Genomic DNA, 23,988 nt, shown 5'->3' with positions numbered 1-23,988 from the left:
ACTGGCTTCTTTCATATAACATGTTTTCAAGGTTCATTCATGTTATGGCATATATCAGTACTTCATCCCTTTTTATGGCTGAATGATATTCCCCTGTATGGATATAATATATATTGTTTATCCATTCATTAGTTGATAGACATTTGGGTTGCTTCCACTTTTGGCTAAAGTGTGTTGTTATGAACATTTGTGAATGCGGTTTTGTTTGAACACGTTTCATTTCTTTTGATTATACATCTAGGAGTGGAATTGCTGGGTCACATTGTAATTCTATGCTTAACTTATGGAGGAACCACCAAGCTGTTTTCCATAGTGGCTGCACCATTTTACATTCCCACTAGCAAAGTACAAGTGTTCAATTTCTTCACATCCTAACACTTATTATTCTGTATCTTATAGCCATCCTAATGGGAGTGAAATAGTATCTTATTGTGATTTTGGTTTGCATTTCCCAAAGGAATAATGATTTTTACCTTTTCATGTGCTTATTGGCCATTTGTATTTCTTCTTTGGCAAAATGTCTATTCAAGTCCTTTGCTCATTTTTTAATTGGGTTGGTTTTTTTTTTTTTTTTTTTTTTGCTGTTGTAAGAGTTCTTTATACATTCTAGATAGTAGATTCTTATCAGATATGTGACTCATAAATATTTTCTCCCATTCTTTGGGTTATCTTTTCACTGTTTTGATAATACTTTGATGAACAAAAGTATTGAATTTTGATGCAGTCCAGTCCAAATTATCTTTTCTTTTGTTGCTTATATTTTTGGTGTTGTATCTAAGAAACCATTGCCAAATCTGAGGTTATGAAGATTTACCAGTATGTTTTCTTCTAGAATTTTTATTATTTTACCTTGCATATTTAGGTTTTTGATCCATTTTGAGTGAATTGTCTTGTGCAGTGTAAGGGTCCAGCTCACTCTTTTGTATGTGGATATCAAGTTATCCCTGCACTATATAAGGAAAAGATTATTCTTTCTCCATTGAATGTTCTTGAGAATATTGTCATAAATCAATTGACTATAGGTATGGGTTTATTTCTGAACTTTCAATTACATTCCATTGATCTATGCCTGTCCTTATGTCAGTACCACACTGTCTTGATTACTGTAGTTTTGCAATAAGATTTGAAAAGAGAACGTGTGAGTCCTCCAACTTTGTTCTTTTTTTCAAGATTATTTTGGTTATCAGGGGGTCCTTGTGGTTCCATACAAATTTTGGCTTTTTCATTTCTGCAAAGGCCATTGCAATTTTGACAGAGACTGAAATGAGTCTGTAGATCACTCTGGTTAATACTGCCATCTTAAAAATATTACATCTTTCAATATATGATGTGTTTTCATTTATTTAGGTCTTTTTAAATGTCTTTCAGCAATGTTTTGTAGTTTTCGGTGTAGAATTCTTATAACTCCATAGTAAGTTCACATCTCTTCTTTAGTGAAGTACTCTTTTAAGTCTTTTGCCCATTTTTAGATAATTGTGCTGTTTGTTTTTTAAATTATTGATTTGTGAGCGTTCTTTGCATATTCTGAATACTAGCCTTTTACTGATAAATGCTTTTACAGATATGTCCTTTGCAACATTTTCTCCAAGTCTGTGGCTGTCTTTTCATTTTCCTAATAGTGTCTTTCAAAGATACTGTTTTTGATTTTAATTAAGCTCAATTTATCAGTTTCTTTCTGTATGGTTTGTGCTTTTTTGTGTTCTATCTAAGAAATGTTGCCAGGCACGGGTGGTTCATGCCTGTAATCCCAGCACTTTGGGAGGCTGAGACGGGCGGATCGCTTGAGGTCAGGAGTTCAAGGTTGGTCTTGAACTGGCCAACATGGTGAAACCCCATCTCTACTAAAAATATAAAAAAATCAGCGAGGCACCGTGGCGTGTGCCTGTAATCCCAGCTACTCAGGAGCCTGAGGCAGGAGAATTGCTTGACCCCGTGAGGTGGAGGTTACAGTGAGCCAAGATTGTGCCACTGCACTCCAGCCTGGGAAATAGAGCAAGACTGCATTTCAAAAAAAAAGAAATGTTTACTAAATCCAAGGTCATAAAGATTTTCTCCTATGTTTTCATCTAGCAGTTTTAGAATTTAAGGTGTTATGTTCAGGTCTATCATCCATTTTTAGTTAATTTTTGTATATGTTGTGAAACATCAACTTTTGAATATAAAGTTGTGTTTTCCAAATTCTATTTTGTTGTTCACTAGTTCTTTAAGAAAAATGTTCAATAGGAACATTGATTTCCTCATAAAGTAAAGATAATATTTACTTCCTGATCTGTCAGAACAGTTGTGAGGATCAAATGAAAACAAGTATACAAGTGTTTTCTAAAATCAGAGTATAAATGTTAACTATGATTATTTCTAGCTGACAGCAGCAAAAAAAGAATGGTATAAGAAGGTGTCATAACTGGGGGAAAGCCAGAGCTCAAAAAATTACTGCAGTAAAGTGAGGTGTTTAAAAGCACTAGCTTTTAAATAGGCCTGCATTTGAATGCCAGCTTTGCCACTTCCTAGCAGCTGAAACACACATAAGATATCTGAGCCCTCTAATCCTCAGTTTTCTCACCTATGTGATGAGGAAGGGATACAAACTACACAAGGTGGTTGGAGTATAAAGTGAGTTACATACAGAGCCCAGTGAGCTACAGTGAGTAAGGAATTAATAAGTTGCATTCTTGAAAGAGAGAGAGAAAGAGAGAAAGAGAGACTGTCTAATAAAATGCTGATGTGAATTATCATGGTATACAGAAGTGCTACAATACACGATGGCAAAGACCAAGTTCAGTTTCTGCCATACTGAGCTACTGGTCATTCCTCAAGTGTTCTTTGCCTCTTTTGCTTCTGAAAAAGTACATGTGTTCTTGGAACACTGCTCCAACATCACTAACTTTACCTGTCTCCCTCATTTTGAAGGATTTAGCTCAAGTGACATCTTCTTTTAGAAGCTACTTCTTACCACTTCCTCCCAAAGTCTGCTCTGTGCTCACATAGTACATTGTACATAGTTTTTGTATAGTAAACTGTACTATATCAGGATTATGTGCTTATTGGTTACCTTTGGTGATTGATTATATGGGAAACTCTTTAAAGGAAGGGAGCTGCCTTTGAGTCTTTAGAACCCAGTTCAATGTTTGACACATAGTAGAAGCTCAACAAATGTGTGTTTAATGAAAAGATGAGTATATAGTATTAATTTATAATGTGGATATGACTACTAAACTTTTTTTGTTTGTTAGTTTTATAGCATAATACTGATGTTTACTTAAATAGACCAAGTAGATTTACTCTTTATGGGAAAGTGCTGAAATACAGCCTATTTCTTGCAGAGCATCTATGCCTGTGTAATAACATCCACCATCCAATTTTAAGTATTAATGCTGGGGGCAAGTGAATATATGTAGTATTTGCCCAGTACCAATGACACAGACTCCTTTTTAAAGTTTTTTATAAAGTATTTGCTGGTCAAAATAATTAGTTATTCTGAATAAGTGTGATACTGACTACATGGCAGAGTAAGTCCCAAGAGTATATGAGAAAAAAAGACTTCATTAAATTCTTACATGTTAAAACATTTAATAGTTTATGTAATACGGAATTTTGTGAAAAGGGGAAATATCTGCCTATATAAACTTCAATTAAACTGTGACTGTACATCCTAATTCAATGATCAGAATTTCTCAGCTGATGATCTCACGCATATGGACTACCTCATAATAAACTGAAACAAGTGGTTAGTTATGTGCTGATGACAAGGAGGTGGGCAATTACTCAATGCAATGCTTATGATTGACGCCTGTTAGGTTTCCTGATGTTGATAAATTGGGTCACACTACAGTCCACCTATCCCAAAGGGCCCATTTTGGTTATCCAAAGGTCACTATAACTTATGATACATAGGCAAGATACTCTTGTGGCCATAATTTCTTGTTGGGAAATGTTGACTCATGGCCCAACTGTGTTAAATTATCAAACACTGGAAAATGTGCAAGTTAGTTTAGGAATGATTGGCAAGAAGCTGGAAAATCTTTAAGCTTAAACAACAACAACAACAACAAACCAACTGGCAAGAGTTCCTTGTGTCCACAGGGATCTATCACTTTTATCACACCTTGTTCTGATGTTATTCAACAGTCCCTTATGGTAATGACTAAGTGTCATAGTCCCTGGTATTGAATTGGACCTGGTGAAAAATTCCTATCCAGACTATTTACTTATATAAAACAGAGAGAAGAGAAAAGAGATAAACTTTGAAAAGATAAAAGAGTGAGAAAGAAAAGAGAAAAAGTGGGACATGTGGGCATGAAGAGAGGTAATCAAGAAAAGAGAGCAACGAACACAGAGCTAAGCTACCAACAAAGAAATGACCATCAAAGCACTGTCACCCCATCTCCTCCTCTTACTACTACTAGTGATAATATTAATTGATAACTTGCTTTGTACTAATGTTTGTAGTAAATGTTTTCTACTGTGTTCTCTCATTTCACCTTAACCACAAGTCTAAGGGGCATGTTCAGTTGTTACCATTTACAGATGAGGACCTTGAGACATAGTTACAGTCCAGCCTGCCCAAAGGTTTGAAATGAGTCTGTGTTGTGCCAAAGTCCAAGATCATAATTATATCACATTATTAAAAATCCAGGAATTATGAAGCACAAATATGGGAGAACAGTCATAGGAATAGTGGCAGAATAACCAAAAGAGCTTGATTTTATTATGGAAAAGAATTACGAAACAAAACACCTAATGTACTTTAACTGATAAACACAATTGATTGTTGTCTTTCAAAGTACTTATCTTAGAAGGCTATGTATTTATACCCATGAGGATGAACTGGCCAATGTCTTTGAAGGCTGGCAGATTTAAATTGCTTTTAAAATCAGCTTACTGGCTACATTAAAACAGATAAACAAATATAAGCCAGCTGTATTTCTTTAGTTACCTCTAAATTTTTTTAAATTGTTAAGACTGATCATCCATTTTATTTAAATGAGTTAAGTACAAATGACTGTGGTTTTTAAAACAATAAATTGAACCTCAAGTTTCAAAGACCTGATCCAACTGATGATATGTTGAAAAATATGTGTCAGACTATGAAAGAGATGCCCAATTTTATTGAAATGAGGGTATAGTTTGTCGAGGTGGCTGACTACTTTGAAGAGGACAACAATGTTTTGGATTTACAAGTTTGGTATATTTATGGTATCAGCCACTACATTCCAGTTCCAACTCACCTAAAAGGAGAAAATGAGGGTAACAGAAAATGCAGGGGAGAAGGCAAGGTGGCTGACTAGATGCAGCCAGGTGGAATGGCTCCCACCGAGGGACCAAGAAAACTGACATGCTCCTAATAGATCTTCAGAAGGAAGGCACCCAAAGTGGACTGAGGGAAGACATAGAAGCTGGACTAAAGAAGGAGAAAGCTGGGAACACTGCACAGGGCTACTGCACACCTGGACTCATTCCTGGCCACAGTGGCTCCAGGGGAATGGGTAAGTTGAACTGGCAAGCAGCAACCTGCCCTCACCATAGGCCTGTGGAACTCTGGCAGGAGAACGCTCCTTAATCACCATGGAAATCAAGTTGGCAGGGAGAGCTGCTTAGAGAAGAGGTAGGGGCAGCAAGCCAGCTGATGTGGAGCCCAGATGGTTTGGTGCGGGAGGATCAGTAGTGAAGTACAGCCAGGGATGGTCATGCCCTTAGGCTTGACTTGCTCCTAGGAGACTTTAGCTCTAGAGGAACTGTTGGACCTGATCTCCCAAAGACAATATTGCCCATTAGATGGGGCTAGGCTGACCTGAGCACCAGCTCAGGCCATGCCTGCTTGCAGCGCAATCCCAGGTATCCTGGGGCCCTACACTATAGCTTCTGTACTGGTGGACTGTGCCTGACGAGTGCAGGGCTCCAGTAGGGCAGCCTCTACAACCACCAGCCTGCCCACTCCTTCCCCATACTACAGCTTCCCTCAGGCCCTTGGCAACTGTCCACATTGTTTTGCTTTGCTTTGCTGGTGCATGTCTGCATGGGGTGGGTTTTGCAGTCCGCCCACCCTCCCCCGACCAACCACCATTGCAGACAGCCTTGGTGGGCACAAAACCAGCCAGCCTTACCTCCATCAGTGCCCCACCCTTGTATTAATATTGCACAGAGAACAGCGGATCTTCCCCTTCCCTGAGTGATCACTCCCACTTTCAGTGCAAAGAGAAGGTACCCAGACCTGTGCCAGCCAGCACCCTGTCCCCAGGCCAACGCCTCCTCCAATGCGACTGTGCACACAGTCACCAGCTGCATTGCCTCCACCAATGTGGTGAACACCCACAGGGAGGCAAGCGCCCTGGCATCTGCTAATACTCTGCTGCAGCAGCCATACCTTGGTCCCACCATCACAGTGGGCTGCTAACCTTGAGGAGCCAGAGAACAAAGTTGGGGCCCACTACGAGTCTTGCAGAGTTACAGCATGCAGACCAGGAGTTGGGAGCTAAGTGTTGGCCCCCTACAGTCTTTCAGAAATGAAGCCAGTTGGTTGAATCAACCTTATGCCACAATCAAACTCTCAAGGTCATCAAATAGGATAAAAGGGGCAAAAAATCCAAAGGTCAGCAACCTTAAAGAGTGAAGGTAGATAAGCTCACAAAGACGAGAAGAAATCAGTGCAAGAGCCCTGAAAACTCAAAAAGCCAGAGTGCTTTCTTTCCTCCAAATGACCACATTACCTCTCTAGCAAGAGTTCTGAACTGGGCTGAGATGGCCAAAATGACAGAAATAGAATTCAGAATATGGAGAGGAATGAAGAACACTGAGCTTCATGTTGAAACCCAATCTAGGTTTTTAGCTTTCTAAGGAACACTGCACAGGGAACACTGCACGGGGCTACTGCAGGTTTTTAGCTTTCTAAGGAAGCTAAAAATAATGATAAAACAAGGCAAGAGCTGACAGACAAAATAAGTGGTATAGAAAAGAACATAACTGACCTGAAAGAGCTGAAAAACACATTACAAGAATTTCATAATGCAATCACTAGTATTAGCAGCAGAATACACCAAGTGGAGGAAAGAATCTCAGAGCTTCAAGACTGGCTTTCTGAAATAAGATGGTCAGACATGAATAGAGAAAAAAGAATGAAAAGGAGTGAACTAAACTTCCAAGAAATATGGGATTATGTAAAGAGACCAAATCTATGAATCATTGGTGTCCCTGAAAGAGATGAAAAGAATAGGACCAACTTGGAAAACATATTTCAGGACATTGTCCATGAGAGCCTCCCCATCCTAGCTAGAGAAACCAACATTCAAAATCAGGAAATACAGAGAACCCTAGTAAGATACTTCACAAGAAGATCACCCCCAAGATACATAATTGTGAGATTCTCCAAGGTCAAAATGAAAAAAATAATGTTAAAGGCAGCAAGAGAGAAAGGTCAGGTCATCTACACAGGGAAATCTATCAGACTAACAGCGGACCTCTCAGCAGAAACTCTACAAGCCAGAAAAGATTGGTGGCCAGTATTCAATATTCTTAAAGGAAGTAAATTCCACCCGGAATTTCATATCTGGCAAAACTAAGCTTCATAAGCTTAAAGAAGAAGAAGAAGAAATAAGAATCTTTACAGACAAGCAAATACTGAGGGAACTCGTTACCACCAGACCTGTCTTACAAGAGCTCCTGCAGGAAGCACTAAATATGGAAAGGAAAGACAGTTACCAGCCATTACAAAAACACACTGAAGTACACAGACCAGTGACACTATAAAGCCACCACATAAACAAGTCTGCAAAATAACAAGCTAACATCATGATAACAGGATCAAGTATACACATATCAGTACAAAACTTGAACATAAATGGGCTAAATATCCCAACTAAAAGACAAAGAGTGGCAAGCTGGATAAAAAACCAAAACCCATTATGCTGTCTTCAAGAGACCCATCTCACATGCAATGATGCATACAGGCTCAAAATAAAGGGATCTACCAAGGAAATGGAAAAGGGCAGAAAGCAGGGGTTGCAATCCTAGTTTCAGACAAAACAGACTTTAAACCAACAAAGATAAAAAAAGAAGAGCATTACATAATGGTAAAGGGTTCAATTCAACAAGAAGATCTAGCTATCCTAAATATATATGCACCCAATACAGGGGCACCCAGATGCATAAAGCAAGTTCTTAGATACTTTCAAGTAGACTTAAGACTCTGACACAGTAATAGTGGGGGACTTTAACACCCTACTGACAACATTAGGCAGATGATACAGACAGAAAATTAACAAAGATATTCAGTACTTAAACCCAGCACTGGATCAAATGGAGCTGATAGATATCTACAGAACTGTCCACCCAAAAACAACAGACTATACATTCTTCTCATTGTCATCTGGCACATACTCTAAAATTGATCACATAATGGGAAGTAAAAAACTCCTCAGCAAATGCAAAAGAACTGAAATCATAACAAACAATCTCTTAGACCACAGCACAATCAAATTAGAAATCAAGACTAAGACATTCACTCAAAACCACATAGTTACATGAAAACTGAATAACCTGTTCCTGAATAACATTTGGGTAAATAATGAAATAAAGACAGAAATCAGGAAGTTATTTGAAATTAATGAGAACAAAGATACAACATATCCAAATCTCTGGAACACAGCTAAGGCAGTGTTAAGAGGGAAATTTATAGCACTACTGATTTATATGCCCACATGAAAAACTTGGAAAGATCTCAAGCTAACAACACCACAACTAAAATAACTACAGAACCAAGAGCAAATACACTAGCCAAAGCCAGCAGAGACAAGAAATACCCAAAATCAGTGCTGAACTGAAAGAGATTGAGACACAAAAAAACCATTCAAAAGATCGATGAATCCAGGACCTGTTTTCTGGAAAAAAAATTAATAAAATACATAGACTGCTAGCTACACTAATAAAGAAGAAAAGAGAGAAGATCCAAATAAACACAATAAGAAAAAACAAGCAGGATATTACCACTGACCCTACAGAAATACAAACAACCATCAGATAATATTATGAACACCTCTATGAACATAAACTAGAAAATATAGAATAAATGAATATATTCCTGGGTACATACACCCTCCCAAGACTGAACCAGGAAGAAACTGATTTCCTGAACAGACCAATAATAAGCTCTGAAGTTGGGTCAGTAACAAATAGCCTACCAACCAAAAAAATCCCAGGACCAGACAGATTCACTGTTGAATTCTACCAGATGTACAAAGAGCTGGTACCATTCCTGCTGAAACTATTCCAAAAATTTGAGGAGAAGGGACCCCTCCCTAATTCATTCTATGAGGTCAACATCATCCTGATACCAAAGCCTAGCACAGACACAACGAAAAAAGAAAACTTCAGGCCAATATCCTTGAACATTGATGCAAAAGTCTTCAATAAAATACTGGTAAACAAATCCAGCAGCACATCAAAATCTTATCCACCATGATCAAGTAGGCTTTATCCCTGGGATACAAGGTTAGTTCAAAATATGCAAATCAATAAATATGATTCATCATGTAAACAGAACTAAATACAAAAACCACATGATTACCTCAATAGATGCAGAAAAGGTTTTCGATAAAATTCAATACCCCTTCATGTAAAAAACTCTCAATAAACTAGGTATTGAAGGAACATACCTCAAAATAATAAGAGCCACCTATGACAAATCCACAGCCAACGTCATCCTGAATGGGCAAAAGCTAGGAGCATTCGCCTTGAAAACCAGCAAAAGACAAGGATGCTCTCTCTCACCACTCCTATTCAACATAATATTGGAAGTCCTGGCCCACCTGGGCAATTAGGCAAGAGAAAGAAATAAGGGGCATCCAACTAGGAAGAGGAAGTTGAACTACCCTGTTTGTAGATGGCATGATCCTATATCTAGAAAACCTCACAGTCTCAGCCCAAATGCTTCTTAAGCTAATAAACAACTTCAGCAAAGTCGCAGAATACAAAATCAACGTGCAAAAATCACTAAATCACTAACATTCCTATATACCAACAATAGTCAAACCAAGGGCCAAATCAGGAATGCAATCCCATTCACAATTGCCACAAAAAGAATGAAATACCTAGGAACACAGCTAACCAGGGAGGTGGAAGATCTCTTCAAGGAGAACTACAAAACGGTGCTCCAAGAAGACAGAGATGACGCAGACAAATGGAAAAGCATTTCATGCTCATGGATAGGAAGAATCAATATTGTTAAAATGGCCATACTGCCCACAGCAATTTATAGATTCAATGCTATTGCTATTAAACCATCATTAACATTCTTCAAAAAACTAGAAAAAACTATTTTAAAATTTATATGGAACCGAAAAAGAGCCTGAATAGCCACGGCAATCCTAAGCAAAGGAACAAAGCTGGAGGCACTAAAACAGCATGATGTTGGTATAAAAACAGACACATAGACCAATGGAACAGAATAGAGAACTCAGACGTAAGGCCACACACCTACAACTATCTGATCTTTGACAAACCTGACAAAAACAAGCAATGGGGAAAGGATTCCCTATTCAATAAATGATGCTGGGAGAACTGGCTAGCCATATGCAGAAGATTGAAACTGGACCCCTTCCTTATACCATATACAAAAATTAACTCAAAATGAATTAAAGACTTAAGTGAAAAACCCAACACTATAAAAACCCGGGAAGACAACCTAGGCAATACCATTCTGGACAAAGGAAGAGGCAAAGATTTCATGACAAAGATACCAAAAGCAGTTGCAACAAAAGCAAAAATTGACAAATGAGATCTATTTAAAGAGCTGCGTAGCAAAGGAAACTAACAACAGAGTGAACAGACAACCTATAGAATAAGAGAAAATTTTTGCAAACTATGCATCTGACAACGGTCTAATATCCAGCAACTATAAGGAACCAAATTTACACACACACAAAAAATCCATTAACAAGTGGGCAAAGGACATGCACAGACACTTCAAAAGCAGACATCCATATGGCCAAAATTCACATGAAAAAAAGCTGAACATCGCTGATCATTAGAGAAATGCAAATCAAAACCACAGTGAAATCTCACACCAGTCAGAATGGCTATTATTAAAAAATAACAGATGCTGGTGATATTGAGGAGAAAAAGGAGTGCTTACACATTGTTGGTGGGATTGTAAATTAGTTCAACCATTGTGGAAGACAGTGTGGCGATTCCTTAAAGACCTAAAATCACAAATGTCATTCAACCCAGTAATCCTATTACTAGATGCATACCCAAAGGAATGTAAGTTGTTCTATTATAAGGATACATGCACACATATGTTCACTGCAGTGCTATTCACAATAGCAAATACATAGAATGGACCTAAATTCCCATCAATGATAGACTGGATAAAGAAAATGTGATACATCTACACCATGGAACACTATGCAGCTATAAAAAAGAATGGGATCATGTCCTTTGCAGGAAAACATGGATGGAGCTGGGGGCCATTCTCCTTAGCAAACTAATGCGGGAACAGAAAACCACATATCACATGTTCTCACTTATAAGTGGGAGCTAAATGACGAGAACACATGGACACATAGAGGGGAATAACAGACCCAAGGGCCTATCAGAGGGTGGAGGGTATAGGGTGGGAGAAGGGAGAGGATCAGGAGAAATAATGGGTACTAGGCTTAATACCTGGGTGATAAAATAATCTGTACAACAAACCCCTATGATACAAATTTACCCATACAACAAACCTGCACGTGTACCCCTGAACTTAAAAGTTAAAAAATAAGAAAAAGAAAAAATGCATGGGAAAAAGCAAGAAAAAATTAAAATATCAATTACCACCTGACCTTTCAATGATGAAATTAGACACTATTACTCCCAGAAATTAATCTCATGGGGGAATAATGTAAGCGTATGGATGGTCTCAAGCTCTTGTGTGTGCACACCCACTTCCCCCACCAAACAAAATCTGTAAGAAAAATTCTGGCCTTCAGCCACTGCACATTTCCCCTTTTCTCTCTTACTCCTTTTAACTCCTAGCAGTACTATGGGTAACTGAGGTAATCAACTGGAAAAGGCCTGAAGGAGCCAAATGGAAACTTTGTATTGAAAAGGGCAAAGACTTCCTTGTTTAAGAGGTGGGAGGGGAATAAAAGGATAGAGTCAAAAGTGAAGAATGTGAATGGAAGGTTGAAGAAAGGAAAGAAAAAATGACAAGCCTACATGGCTGATTGTCAGAGAAAGCTTCCGTGGGTTATTAAGAGAGCAAAGAGAGGATTCGAGGGAGTTTTCATAAGAGGGCCAAAGAAGGAATGAGAAGAGAGCTTTCCAAAAGAGTTGTTGTGAATGATAAATTTTGGAAATTCTTTAAAGTTCTATAAGAGATACCAGTAAAGATTGGAGTTATTTTAAACACTGTTTGTGGCCAGGTGCAGTGCTCATGCTTATAATCCCAGCACTTTGGGAGGCCAAGGCAGAGAGATCGCTTGAGTCCTGGAGTTCAAGACCAGCCTCAGCAACATAATGAAACTCCACCTCTACAAAAAAATACAAAAAATTAGCCAGGGATGGGGTGGAGTGTGCCTGTAGCACCAGCTACTTGGGGGGCTGAGGAGGATTGCTTGAGCCGGGGAAGTCGAGGCTGCAGTGAGCTGAGGTCACACCACTGCACTCCAGCCTGGGTGACAAAGCGAGACCCTGTCTCAAAAAATGTATACGTAAATAAATACTTTTTGATTGCTGGATTATATCTTTTTGACTGCAACAATATGCCAAGACTGGGCCACGAGAGACTCTTGATTTATTCAGATAATAGCGGTATAACACTTACAGCAGGTGTTCCTAACACTGGATTCATGGAAGGAATTTAGGTTGCCAATAAATCCCGATAATCATATGCACTTTTTGTGTTTATGTATACATGTATTTTTTTAATAAAGAGAATCTTTATGTTTATAGCTTTCATCAGATCCTTTAAAAATTCATGACCTTCTCTTTAAACAACTGAAAGGGGCTTATGACTGTAATCCTAGCACTTTGGGAGGCCAAGGCAGGAGTTTGAGACCAGTCTGGGCAACATAGCAAGACCCCGTGACTACAAACATTTTTAAAAATTAACCAGGAACAGTAGTGTGCACCTGTAATCCCAGCTACTCAGGAGGCTGAGGTGAGAGGATCATTTGAGCTCAGAAGTTTGAGGCAGGCTGCTGTAGTCGGCTCTGATCACGTACTGCACTCCAGCCTGGGTGACAGAGTTAGATTCTACCTCTGGAAAAAAAAAAAAAAAAAAGAAAAAGAAAAAAAAAGAAAAGGAAAGAAAGAAAAGGAAGAGAAAAGGTACAAGCTCAGGGCAAAATATTAAGTGAAGATACATAACTATAGAAGATAACTGATTTCTAATTGTACTGTACAAGCTTACTAAGCTAGTCCACATCCATTTATTTTTCCAAAGAGATTGAATATCACTGTATTCATTCATTTCCTCCCCCTAAGTTCCTCTCCTGATTTCCTTGGTATTTAAATTTACATTTGGAGATTAATAAATAAGTAATCATGAGAGTGCTAAATAAAGTAAGGAAAAGGGCCACTAACATTTTCTGGAATTGAAGAAAGAGGGGGAAAATTAGAGTTAAACCTGAGTGCAAATCAGAAATTTACTATAGTTTGAGAAGGGCATCATGATAGACACTGAAACAAAGGAAAGCACAGCATAAAATAATGGTTAGAGTATTAGGGTTATCAAACTGATTAAATGTCCCCCGTCAAGGTACATGGAAAGATATTTTCAGTAATTCTGCTTCTAATGAAAGAGTTAATACATCATACTTGTTACAGAAACCTTAATTCAATGCATAACAGACTAAGAATCAAGTTATATTAACTGGCTAAACATTTAAATTATGGAAGGCAAATAGCTGCAAAAGGGAGGAACTGAGAACCACAAAAAATCTGCCATTGCTTTTCTGTTTGTTTGAACCACCTACTCAAGTGCTTTATTCAAATTAAAAATGGGATGCACAGAAACAGCTCCCAAGTCTTTCAAAAAACGCCTTCTTTCTTCACCTGCCTCTTTCCTCATTTAAGAGTACACCCACAAGAATGCACCATTATCTTACCCAAGCCAAACTTCAATTCAGAGTCTTAGGAGAAGGCCGTCAGCAAATATTAGTCTCTAGGTTTTCCTGAGCAGAGTACTAGGCATATTGTAGGCATTCATTAAACGCTTATTGAATAAATGAGTTACCAAACGAAAACATGAAAAAACATTTTTTACCCCACTGCTGCAATTGTGGATATGGATATGCGACATTAGGAACAGCACTAGGATTGGGAGAGCAACACCAGGGAAATCAGAAACTGTCCCCATACAAAATACTCCTCTTATCTCTTGCAGATAGCAGGTGTTCCCTTAGGGTGGCTTGAGCCTTACAGGGCTGATGCTCTCTCCAGAGGTTTTATGAGGAAGAGGGAAACAATGCCTCATCAAGGGGATCCATCAAGGGATTTGGGAGAAAAGAGGGTGTGGCAGGCAGAAGTAATGCCTCTACCACAGACATCCATGTCTTAATCCCTGGAACCTACAAATATGTTATGTCAATGGAAACGAAGATTTTAGGTTGCAGATGGATTAAAATTATGAGTCAGCTGAAACTGAGATGGGCTAAGTATCTTGGATCACACAGGTGGGCCCAATGTCATCACAAGGGTGAGGTAGAAGAAAACGTCAGAGTGGAAGAAGGATTTGACCTGCTGTTGCTGGCTTTGAAGATGGGAGGGGTCTCCAGCTGAGGAATGTGAGCATCATCTAGAAGATGACAAAGGCAAGAAAATGGATTCTCTCCTAGGGCCTCTAGAAAGGAATGCAGCCCTGACCACACCTGGATTTTATTCCAGTGAGACCCATTTTCGACTCTGACCTCCAGGACTGTAAGATAATAAATTTGTGTTGTTTCCTACTACCAAGTTTTTGAGAATTTGTTACAACAACAATAGGAAATATAAGGTGGGTGAAGAGGATGGAAGGACTTGAGAGGCAGGTAGACTGGTTTTGTCATTATTAGCTGTGGGGATTGAAGGAATTTATTTCATCTCTGTGAGGCTTCGTGTGCTCATCACTATAGAGTTAAAACTAACAAACTCGTAAGACTGCTTTTAAAAAATATATATTTAAAATAATCTATTTAGGGTTTATCTTTACAACTAGATACATTTTTAATTTAAATTTTTTTCTATTTTTAAATTGACTTCACTTTTTTTTTTCAGAACAGTTTTAGGTTCATAGCAAAACTGAGAGGAAGGTATAGAGATTTCCAATATGCCCCCTACCCTCCCACATTTCTACCATAAATGACAATGTTGTGTTCTGTAAAATGATCCTCAAGGTACTTTGAGAAGTATATGAATAGTGGAATATGCAAACTTCTAAGTCTGGATGATAACTTACTCCCTTTCAGGTTTTGCACCCAATGTAGACTTCATGACTTCAGAGTTGTAAATATAGTGAGATAATTTCAACATCCAAATTGTAACAAAATCATTGCTAGGGTTTGGAGGTACATTGTGTTCAAAGATTTTTATTAAATTTTGTGATATTGCACAACTTTGATTAGGCCATTTTGTGGTTAGGACAAATCTATTTTTATTAACACATCAAATTTTAAGAAATAAGTAGATTTCAAATCCACTTTTTCAGTTTATTAATAAATTACGAGAAAGGCACAAGAGGAAACCTCATAAACAAATGTTTCTTTTAAAGGAGTATTTATAAATCACAAAGTGACTTGATGTGTAATATATCTAGCTTCAAAGTATATAAACAAGATTATTTCCCTGTTTTCTTTTTCAAGCCAACTTACAATTGAGTTCAATATCACTTAAAGATAATAACTATTTAGATTTTTCAATGCTTTTAAAAGGAAAAAGTAAAGTCTTCTAAAGTGACCATGACGTGCTTAAGTAAATATTTTTCCCAAAGGTTCACTGTATAATTTGACTTGAGAAGATATGAGTAAAACATAGACCTGCTGCAATATTTTAGGAAATAATTTACTATTTCGTCTGATTTTGGAAAGCCCTTTAAAATATACAAAACCAACTGCAATTTCCAACAACACCACTTTTTCTAAAGGTTTCACAGCTTGGATAACCAATAGGGCTGATAAATCAGTTCGTCAACAAGCTCAGAAATCCCAGGAAAAAAAATGGACAACTCACTGCTTTTTCTCCTGTATCTGCCCTTTGCTTCGTTGTCCCCTAAATGACTTCACTACTGAGTTTACGGATCAAAAGACTTTTTCTACGAATACTCACTTCCATTGAAATATCCAGAAATTTTCAGAAAAAGTCAACATTTACTTAGTATAAGGAGCTTTAAGTTTGAACTAGTAGAGTGATCAGCAGGTTTAATCTAACCCTGAAAAACAGCTCAACTAGCTGTCCTATGCATGTACTTATCTCTCTCCCCCAGAGAGCTCAGCTGGCAGCAGTCAAAACCAAAGTGGAAACTTAATAAAAATGAAAATTGTGGTAGCAAAATACACTTGCAAGGTTAATTTGACATATTGCAAAATTTTGGGAAGTTATAGTGGTTTCTAAATATCTACAGTACTGATCTAGAAAAACCCCAAAGAAAGAGCTGCATTTGGAAATATAACCTGCCTTTCTGAAGAGAAGACTCAGATTATCAAGGTTTGTAAGACTTGAGATGCTAGAATTTGGAGATAACATTGGTGAAAATTCTATGCACTTCTTGTTGAGAAACAGCAGGACCATAAAACCCATAGAAGTTATATTTATGTGTTGGGCAAACACATATTTGCTCCAAGGATCACATAGTTAATTTCTTTCACTAGAGAATGCAAAGAATAAAGAAGTAACATCAGTTCTGTGAGCCTATTAAGAAAATTGTTGTGCTTAGACCACTGGATTCTTTGATTACCTGTGAATGTCTCCATTTTTGGCATTTGGTAGCAATTGGCTGAGGCAAACCTGGCAAAATGTTTTCCAGCTGCTGGAAGATTAACTCTTGCACATCCTCAATGCTGTGTTCCAAGTATGTAACTCCAAATGGGACAGTGGTGTGAATCACGAGGGAAGGCCCAATTTCTGATGACTCTGTGGCATAAGAGGATCATAAAGATGCATCTTACAGTGGGTAGCAGGCAAGCATCTCTCAGGATTTCAATGCAGACTTAAGAATTTATCACAACAATCAAGCAATAAATGCAGGAAAAACTTATTCTAATCTTTAAAGCATAAATTAGGCATTTCTGAAATTCAAAATCAAACTTCTCTGAAGAGGAAGACAGATTAAAGAGAAGTTTTAGTGAAAAATTGTCAGATATTGCTAAAGAACTGGAAGAAAGGGTAGAAGTGCATTTAATATGAACTGCCTTGGATATAATTATATTCGGGTTTGTCTTCTCTCATTCACAAAATTGCTAACTCTTTGGGGCAGGTCCATTTTTTAATACAGAGTCTATATTCTTCATAAATTCTGAGAACAAAGTATATATTCAATAAATACCTGTCTCATTCAATTAATGCTTAATGGGTTGAAATATAATTTGTTGAAATTACACAAATGTCAGAACAAAAAGAAACCAAGCTCCTCTCTAAAAACAGGCTTGTCCTCATAATATTCTTCTCTATGTTTTAATTACCATTTCTTTATGTTTTAATCAGCATTAAAAATAAAAGTCTGTCTCATTCAAAACATGAAGCAACTTTCCATTTTTGTTTGCCATTGATTTTTCTGCTGTCTGTTCGTAATCACAAATAATGAATATCTGCTTTGTATCATTCACTCCTTAGTAGAATATAGAGCAATCAAATAAAATCTGAGTTGAAAGAAACTTAAGTAACTGAGACATTAGAAAGCACCATCTTGGAAGAATGTTAACAAGAATTTGTCTGCTATTATTTGTTTGAATCATGCAGAAGAGAAAGCTGAGGGGAAAACAATGATAGATGTGAAACATATGAATATAATATGAAAATTGGAACCTCCCCCTCCTGAGAGAAGAGAATATTAAAGTGTGTAAGGCACTGATAGATGTCAAATCTGATTCTGGAAATTCTTTAACTTGGGATTGTGAAAGGTAATACAATGATCTATTTGAGTTACAGCAGTACAATTGACACAGGAAAGAAAGAGTTGACATAAGCCACTTACTGTGTGCCCGCTTTAACCTCTTTACATTTCAGGTTTTTTGTTTTTTTTTTTAATGAGAATAAGTTAGTAGCCACCACATAGGTCTATGATGTGCATTAAATAACATAGTACACATTGAAATACTCAGCACAGTTTCTGACACAGAGTAGGTGCTTAATAAATGTAAGCTATGGGAATGGAAGCAATAAGCCAGAGACACGGGTAAAGCTTCCTGAGTGTTGCCTAAATTATAGGTGTGAGTCATGTTTTGTGAAAGTACTTCATTTTTCCATTGCACTCAGCACAAGGAACCCTGGCTTATGAATTTTATGGCAAAACACAAGAGAAGAGAGTCCCAACATGCTGCAAGCTTTTTAAAGTGCAGTGAATGCTTCCAAGGAGTTTCACATATACGAGGTGAGGGACCTGAATTCAGAATTTGTGCAGTAAATGCAATGGTAAGCTGGACTGTACAGTATTTTCACCTCACAGTAGCTGGAACAACTTGAAAGAGGAAATAGAGGGGCCATCTCTTTGAATGTTCAATGTGTAATCTGTCAGTGAAGACTTTACAGGTTCTGTACAGATGGAAGGACCCAGGAGTGGAAAATCTCAATTTCTTTCACAGAATACTACCACAGTGAGAAATCTATTGCATATTGCCTTAGGAAGTTTTATTTACGTTATCAGTTAATAAATTCAGGGAGGCTTGTTCACAGTGACGGGGTATCAATGCCACCCCTCTTCCCATATAGTACCACATCTTCCCAGCGACAGAGAAAACTACTAGGTCAGCATTCTGAAGCAGGGAAGTTGGGGCTCTGAGTTGACTTATCTATGTCAGGCTTCAAAGGAAAATGAATGCTAGCTGCATGCTGAGAATTGGGAGGTTGCACTGACCCAGCTATTTGTTCTAGGGGGAACTTGTAAAGTCACTAAGACCAATGATGGTGTGATGCCAGGTTTCTCCCATTTACATTAACCATCCACTCCACAGAGAGCAATAAAAAATGAAATTTAAGACCTAAGGTGAAATAGTTCTTGCATAACAATGAGAGAACAACCTGGCTACTTATTTTTATTGTAATTGTACATTTATTTTGAAAATTTAGATGAAAATTTGAATAGCTATGACTGAAAACAGTAAGTTCTGGGGAAAAGCTCCCCCAACCCTCAATTAGAGTGTATTTTCAGAAGCTGAAGTCTAAAAATACAAGAGTCAAGCAGAATTTAAACGTGACCAAAGTTTGAAAATAGAGCAGTATAAAAAGCCACAAATATGTTAATAGGATTTAGAGCATAAATTCAGCACAATCATTATTCCTTGGTCACTGGGAAGTTAATGATGCTATTTTTCTTTTTCTTTTCTTTATTCAGTTTAACAAGAATATCACCTAGCTTTTGGCATTTTAAATGTAAAGCTCACAGTAAGTTGACAATTATTTCTCTACTTTGGGAAATCAATGGCTATAGAGTCAGAAGATAAGTATTTGAACCTCTGCATCCTTTAATAGCCCTGTAATCTTGGACAACTTAATCTCTCAGGCTTCACTTTTTTCCATCAATTAAAAGGGAGCAACACTAATGACCTTACAAAGCTGCCATGAGGATTAAATGAATTACTCACATAAAAGCCTTCCTTCAAACATAAAGTGCTACACAAACAGAAGGCATTCCTAGGTAATATTCTTGTTTTCACCTCTCCACTGTTGAAAGAGCAGCTTTCGAAAGGGATAATAGAATTGACTTCTCTCAAAGCATTAAGACTGATCATTACATCAACACCCCAGCGACAATGGAAGACTATTCCTGGGTAGAGGCAGAGCAGGATTTGATTTTTGTGTGTGTGTTTCGTAAAATATACATAAAATTCACTGTTTTAACCTATTTTACGTATACAGTTCAGTAGCATTGAGTATGTTCACTTTGTTCTATAACAGTCACCATCAAGCTGCTGGTTTTCAAGATGCCTGTCTAGTGACATCAGATGCCAGTTCTTTTCAGAAAGATCAAAGTTACCTGTGAATGGACAAGTTCCAAATGAAAAACTGACAGAAGAGATCCAGGACCTGACAGAGTGCCCAGGGGAAAAAGCTGAGATGCAGAAAAAAAAGCAGCAAGGGTCTGGCAGAGATTGACCCCTGAGGAACTCACAACCCTGTGGTAAGGGGTAGTGGGAGTGCTTCTCTGCTCCCTTCACCCCTGCAACAATTCACTGACTGTCAAACTGTTGGGGAGCCCCTCTGCCCTCTGGATCATGGGCAATGCTGTCAGTGGTGACTTGGGGGAATTTTCCAGGGACAGAGAACCACGTGGCCAGCTCATGTTAAGCATGCCTACACTCCCCCCAGACCTGAACTGACATCGCTGAACTGAGCCATGCTGATTATGCACCTGTGGTGGGACACTGCCCTGCCCAGGGAATCTCTGCCCTTGAGTAACCACACCACGAGATTCCCCACAAACATACCCCACAACCCACTCTGTCTCTGGCAAACATGGGGCTGGTGGGTCCCTGTGGAGCTGTGGGAGCCCTGGAGATCTCACCCTTGGTGGGCTGCCTTGAAGGGAATGGGGAGCACAGCCCACTAAAGTCTCCCTTGGGACAAAGGAAATGAAGGAAGTGGCACCAATCGGTGAAGGGGGTAGCACTGATGTCTAGGAAGGGTTGTGGAGAAGGAGTCATCCACCGCTTGCCACCTTTAGCCACTGTTGAGGATGCAGTAGTGGTTCTCCTGGCTGGGGGCTGGTATATGTGCACCTGGAGAAAGCACTTATTGCACTTTTTGTAGTGAATCCACACTTGCTGAAAGTGAGCCCATGCTGCTTGGGCTTGCACAAAGGGCAGGGCCCAACACCCTGACCCTACACAAAACAGCAGCATCCTGGCAATGGAGGACACAGACAAGCCACAGAGTTGTCTTCTCTGGACTGGGGGAAGGGGCTCTGCCCCAAGCCCATCTTGGTGGTAGCTGCCAAAATGGTGTATCAGTAGCCCATAGCCACATTGCAGCTGGGAACCAAAGGAAAAAGTCTTTATGAACTGAAGGCTGTGAGCCTTGTGACATGGTGTGATAGGGGAAGCAGCTGGCATTCCTGCCTGGTCAGGATGAGGAGCTGGTGCACTTCCCCAACTGCTCCTTCCCCAAAGACCTCAGCATGCTCCAACAAAATCTCTTCCCCTCTGTATCAGGGCAGGTGCTTCCACTCATCATCAATCTACCTGTGGCTGGGCCAGCTCTTACTCTTAAGTACCACCTACTGGACTAGAGCTTGAACTCCACCACCAAATAAAACACCTGCTGCCAGAAGGGCTGAGTGCTAGTGTATGTGATGAGACTTCCACACCCTCAGCCAAGCAGTAGATAGATGCTACAACAAGCAGCATCTGAGAAAGCCACCACACAAAAGCTATCCATAATGAAGGACCCATACAGCACCTTGGTCCTCTGAAAGCACCTGGAAAGGACGCCAAATGATCATACACAACATGCAACATACCCTCAAGATAAAAAAGAATTACAAAATGTAAAAGTCCTATCCAAATGACAGAAAATTAAAAAATAAACAGTGACAGCTCCCTCATATGAGAAGGAATCAGTGCAAGAACTCTAGTAGCAAAAAAAAAAACCTAGAGTGGATTGACACCTCCAAAGTATTTCATTTGCTCTGTAGCAATAGGTCCTAATGAAAAAGTCTGAAATGGCAGATAAATAATTCAAAATATGGATTTTAAGGAAACTCAATGAGATCCAAGAGAAAGTTGAAATCCAATACAAATAAGCTAGAAAAACAATTCAGGCTATAAAAGATGAGATAGCTATGTAAAAAAAAAAAAAAAACCCAAACAATTAGAACTTCTGGAATGAAAAAATTCATGGAAAGAATTTCAAAATACAGTTGGAAGTTTTAACAATAACCTAGACCAAGCAGAAGAAAGAATTTCAGAGCTTGAAAACTGGTCTTTCAAATTAATCCAGTCAGACAAAAAAAAGAATTTAGAAAAATGAAGAAAGCCTTTGAGAAATATGGGATTATGTAAAGTGAACAAACATACAACTGGTTAGTATTCCTGAGAGAGAAGAAGAAAAAGAAAGCAACCTGGAAAACATATTTGAGAGAGTAATTCAGGAAAATCTCACTAACCTTGGTAGAATCATCAACATCCAGATATAAGAAATTTAGAAAACTCCTGCAAGATACTACATAAGATGATAGTCACCAAGGCCTATAATTATCAGACTATCCAAGGTCAACGCACAAAAAAAAAATCTCAAAGGAAGGTACTGAGAAAAAGGGATAAATTACCCGTAAAGGAAATACCATTAGACTAACAGCAGACTTCTCTGTAGAAGCCTTACAAGCAAGAAGAGATTGGGGGTATATTTTTAGCTTTCTTAAGGAAAAAAAAGTCAGCCAAGAATTTTATACCCTGCCAAACTATGCTTCATAAATGAAGGACAAATAAAGTTTTCCCAGATGAGCAAATGCTAAGGGAACTCTTCTTCACCAGACCAGTCCTACAAGAAAAGCTCAAAGGAGTTCTAAACATGAAAACAAAAGAACAATGCTTGCTACCATAAAAGTACCCATAAGGCCAAAGTACATGGATCCTATAAAGCAATTACAGAATTGAGAATACAAAGTAACTAGCTAACAACACTATGGCAGGAACAAAACCTCACATATCAATATTAACCTTGAGCACAACAGCATAAAAGCCCCACCTGAGAAACACAGATTGGCAAACTAGATTAAAAAAACAAGACCCAACCATCTACTGTTTTCAAGAGACCAATGCCACACATTATGACAGCCACAGTCTCAAAACAACAGAATGGAGAAAGATCTATCACACAAGTGGAAAACAAAAAAGAGTAAGGGTTGCTATTCTCGGGTGAGATAAAAGAGACTTTAAAACAACCACGTTAAAAAAAAAAAGACAAAGAAGGGTATTATATAATGATAAAGGGTTCAATTCAATTAGAAAATTCTACTATTTTAAATATATGTTCACTCAACATTGGAGCACCAAGATTTAGAAAACAAATACTACTAGACCTAAGAGAAGAGATAGACAGCCTTACAATAATAGTGGGGGGTTTCAACACCATGCTGATGGCATTACATAGAACATTGAGGCAGAAAACAACAAAGAAAATCTGGACTTAAATTGAACTCTTAACCAAATGGACCCTGTAAACACCATAGAACACTGCACCCAACAACCAGAGAATGTACGTTTTTCTCATCTGTGCACGGAACAGTCTCTAAAATTGACTATATGATTGGCCATATAGCAAATCTCAATAAATTTAAAAACATCAAAATCATATCAAGCATCTTCTCAGACCACAGTGGAATAAAATCAGGAATCATACCAAGAGGAACTATCAAAAACCACATAAGTACATGGAAACCAAACAAACAACTTGCTGCTGAATGACTTTTGGGTAAACAAAAGAATTAAAGTACAAATCAAAATATGTTTTGAAACAAGTGAAAATAGAAACAAAATACCCAAATCCCTGGTATACAGCAAAAGCAGGGCTAAGAGGAAAGTTTATTCTGCTAAATATTTACGTCAAAAAGATAGAAAGATCTCTGATTAACAACCCAATGTCACATCTAAAGGAACTAGAAAAATGAGAACAAACCAAACCCAAAGCTAGAAGAACAAAAGAATTAACGAAGATCAGAGCAGAATGAAATAAAATTGTGACCAACAAAATATACAAAAGATCAATGCAATGAAAAGTTGGTTCTCTGAAAGGATAAACAACATTGATAGACCAGCAGCTACATTAACCAAGAAAAAGAATATTCAAATAAGCATAATCAAAAAATGACAAGGGTGACATTACAACTGA

The 23,988-nt window shown here is 38.2% G+C and overlaps 1 protein-coding gene across 1 annotated transcript in view; it reads right to left on the bottom strand.

The window, feature by feature from the left end:
- RNLS (renalase, FAD dependent amine oxidase) overlaps positions 1-23,988 on the bottom strand; it is a 308,905-nt gene that overhangs the window by 13,020 nt on the left and 271,897 nt on the right. Inside the window, exon 6 of the mRNA XM_003255175.3 lies at positions 16,904-17,079. Within this exon, the coding sequence (XP_003255223.2) occupies positions 16,904-17,079 (176 nt within the window). The remainder of the gene's footprint in view (positions 1-16,903; positions 17,080-23,988) is intronic.

The sequence above is a fragment of the Nomascus leucogenys genome, chromosome 3 (genome assembly GCF_006542625.1).
Source record: "Nomascus leucogenys isolate Asia chromosome 3, Asia_NLE_v1, whole genome shotgun sequence".
NCBI classification, from domain to species: domain Eukaryota; kingdom Metazoa; phylum Chordata; class Mammalia; order Primates; family Hylobatidae; genus Nomascus; species Nomascus leucogenys.
The sequence above is the reverse complement of the archived record's forward strand: the minus strand, read 5'-3'. Positions and strand labels throughout refer to the sequence as shown.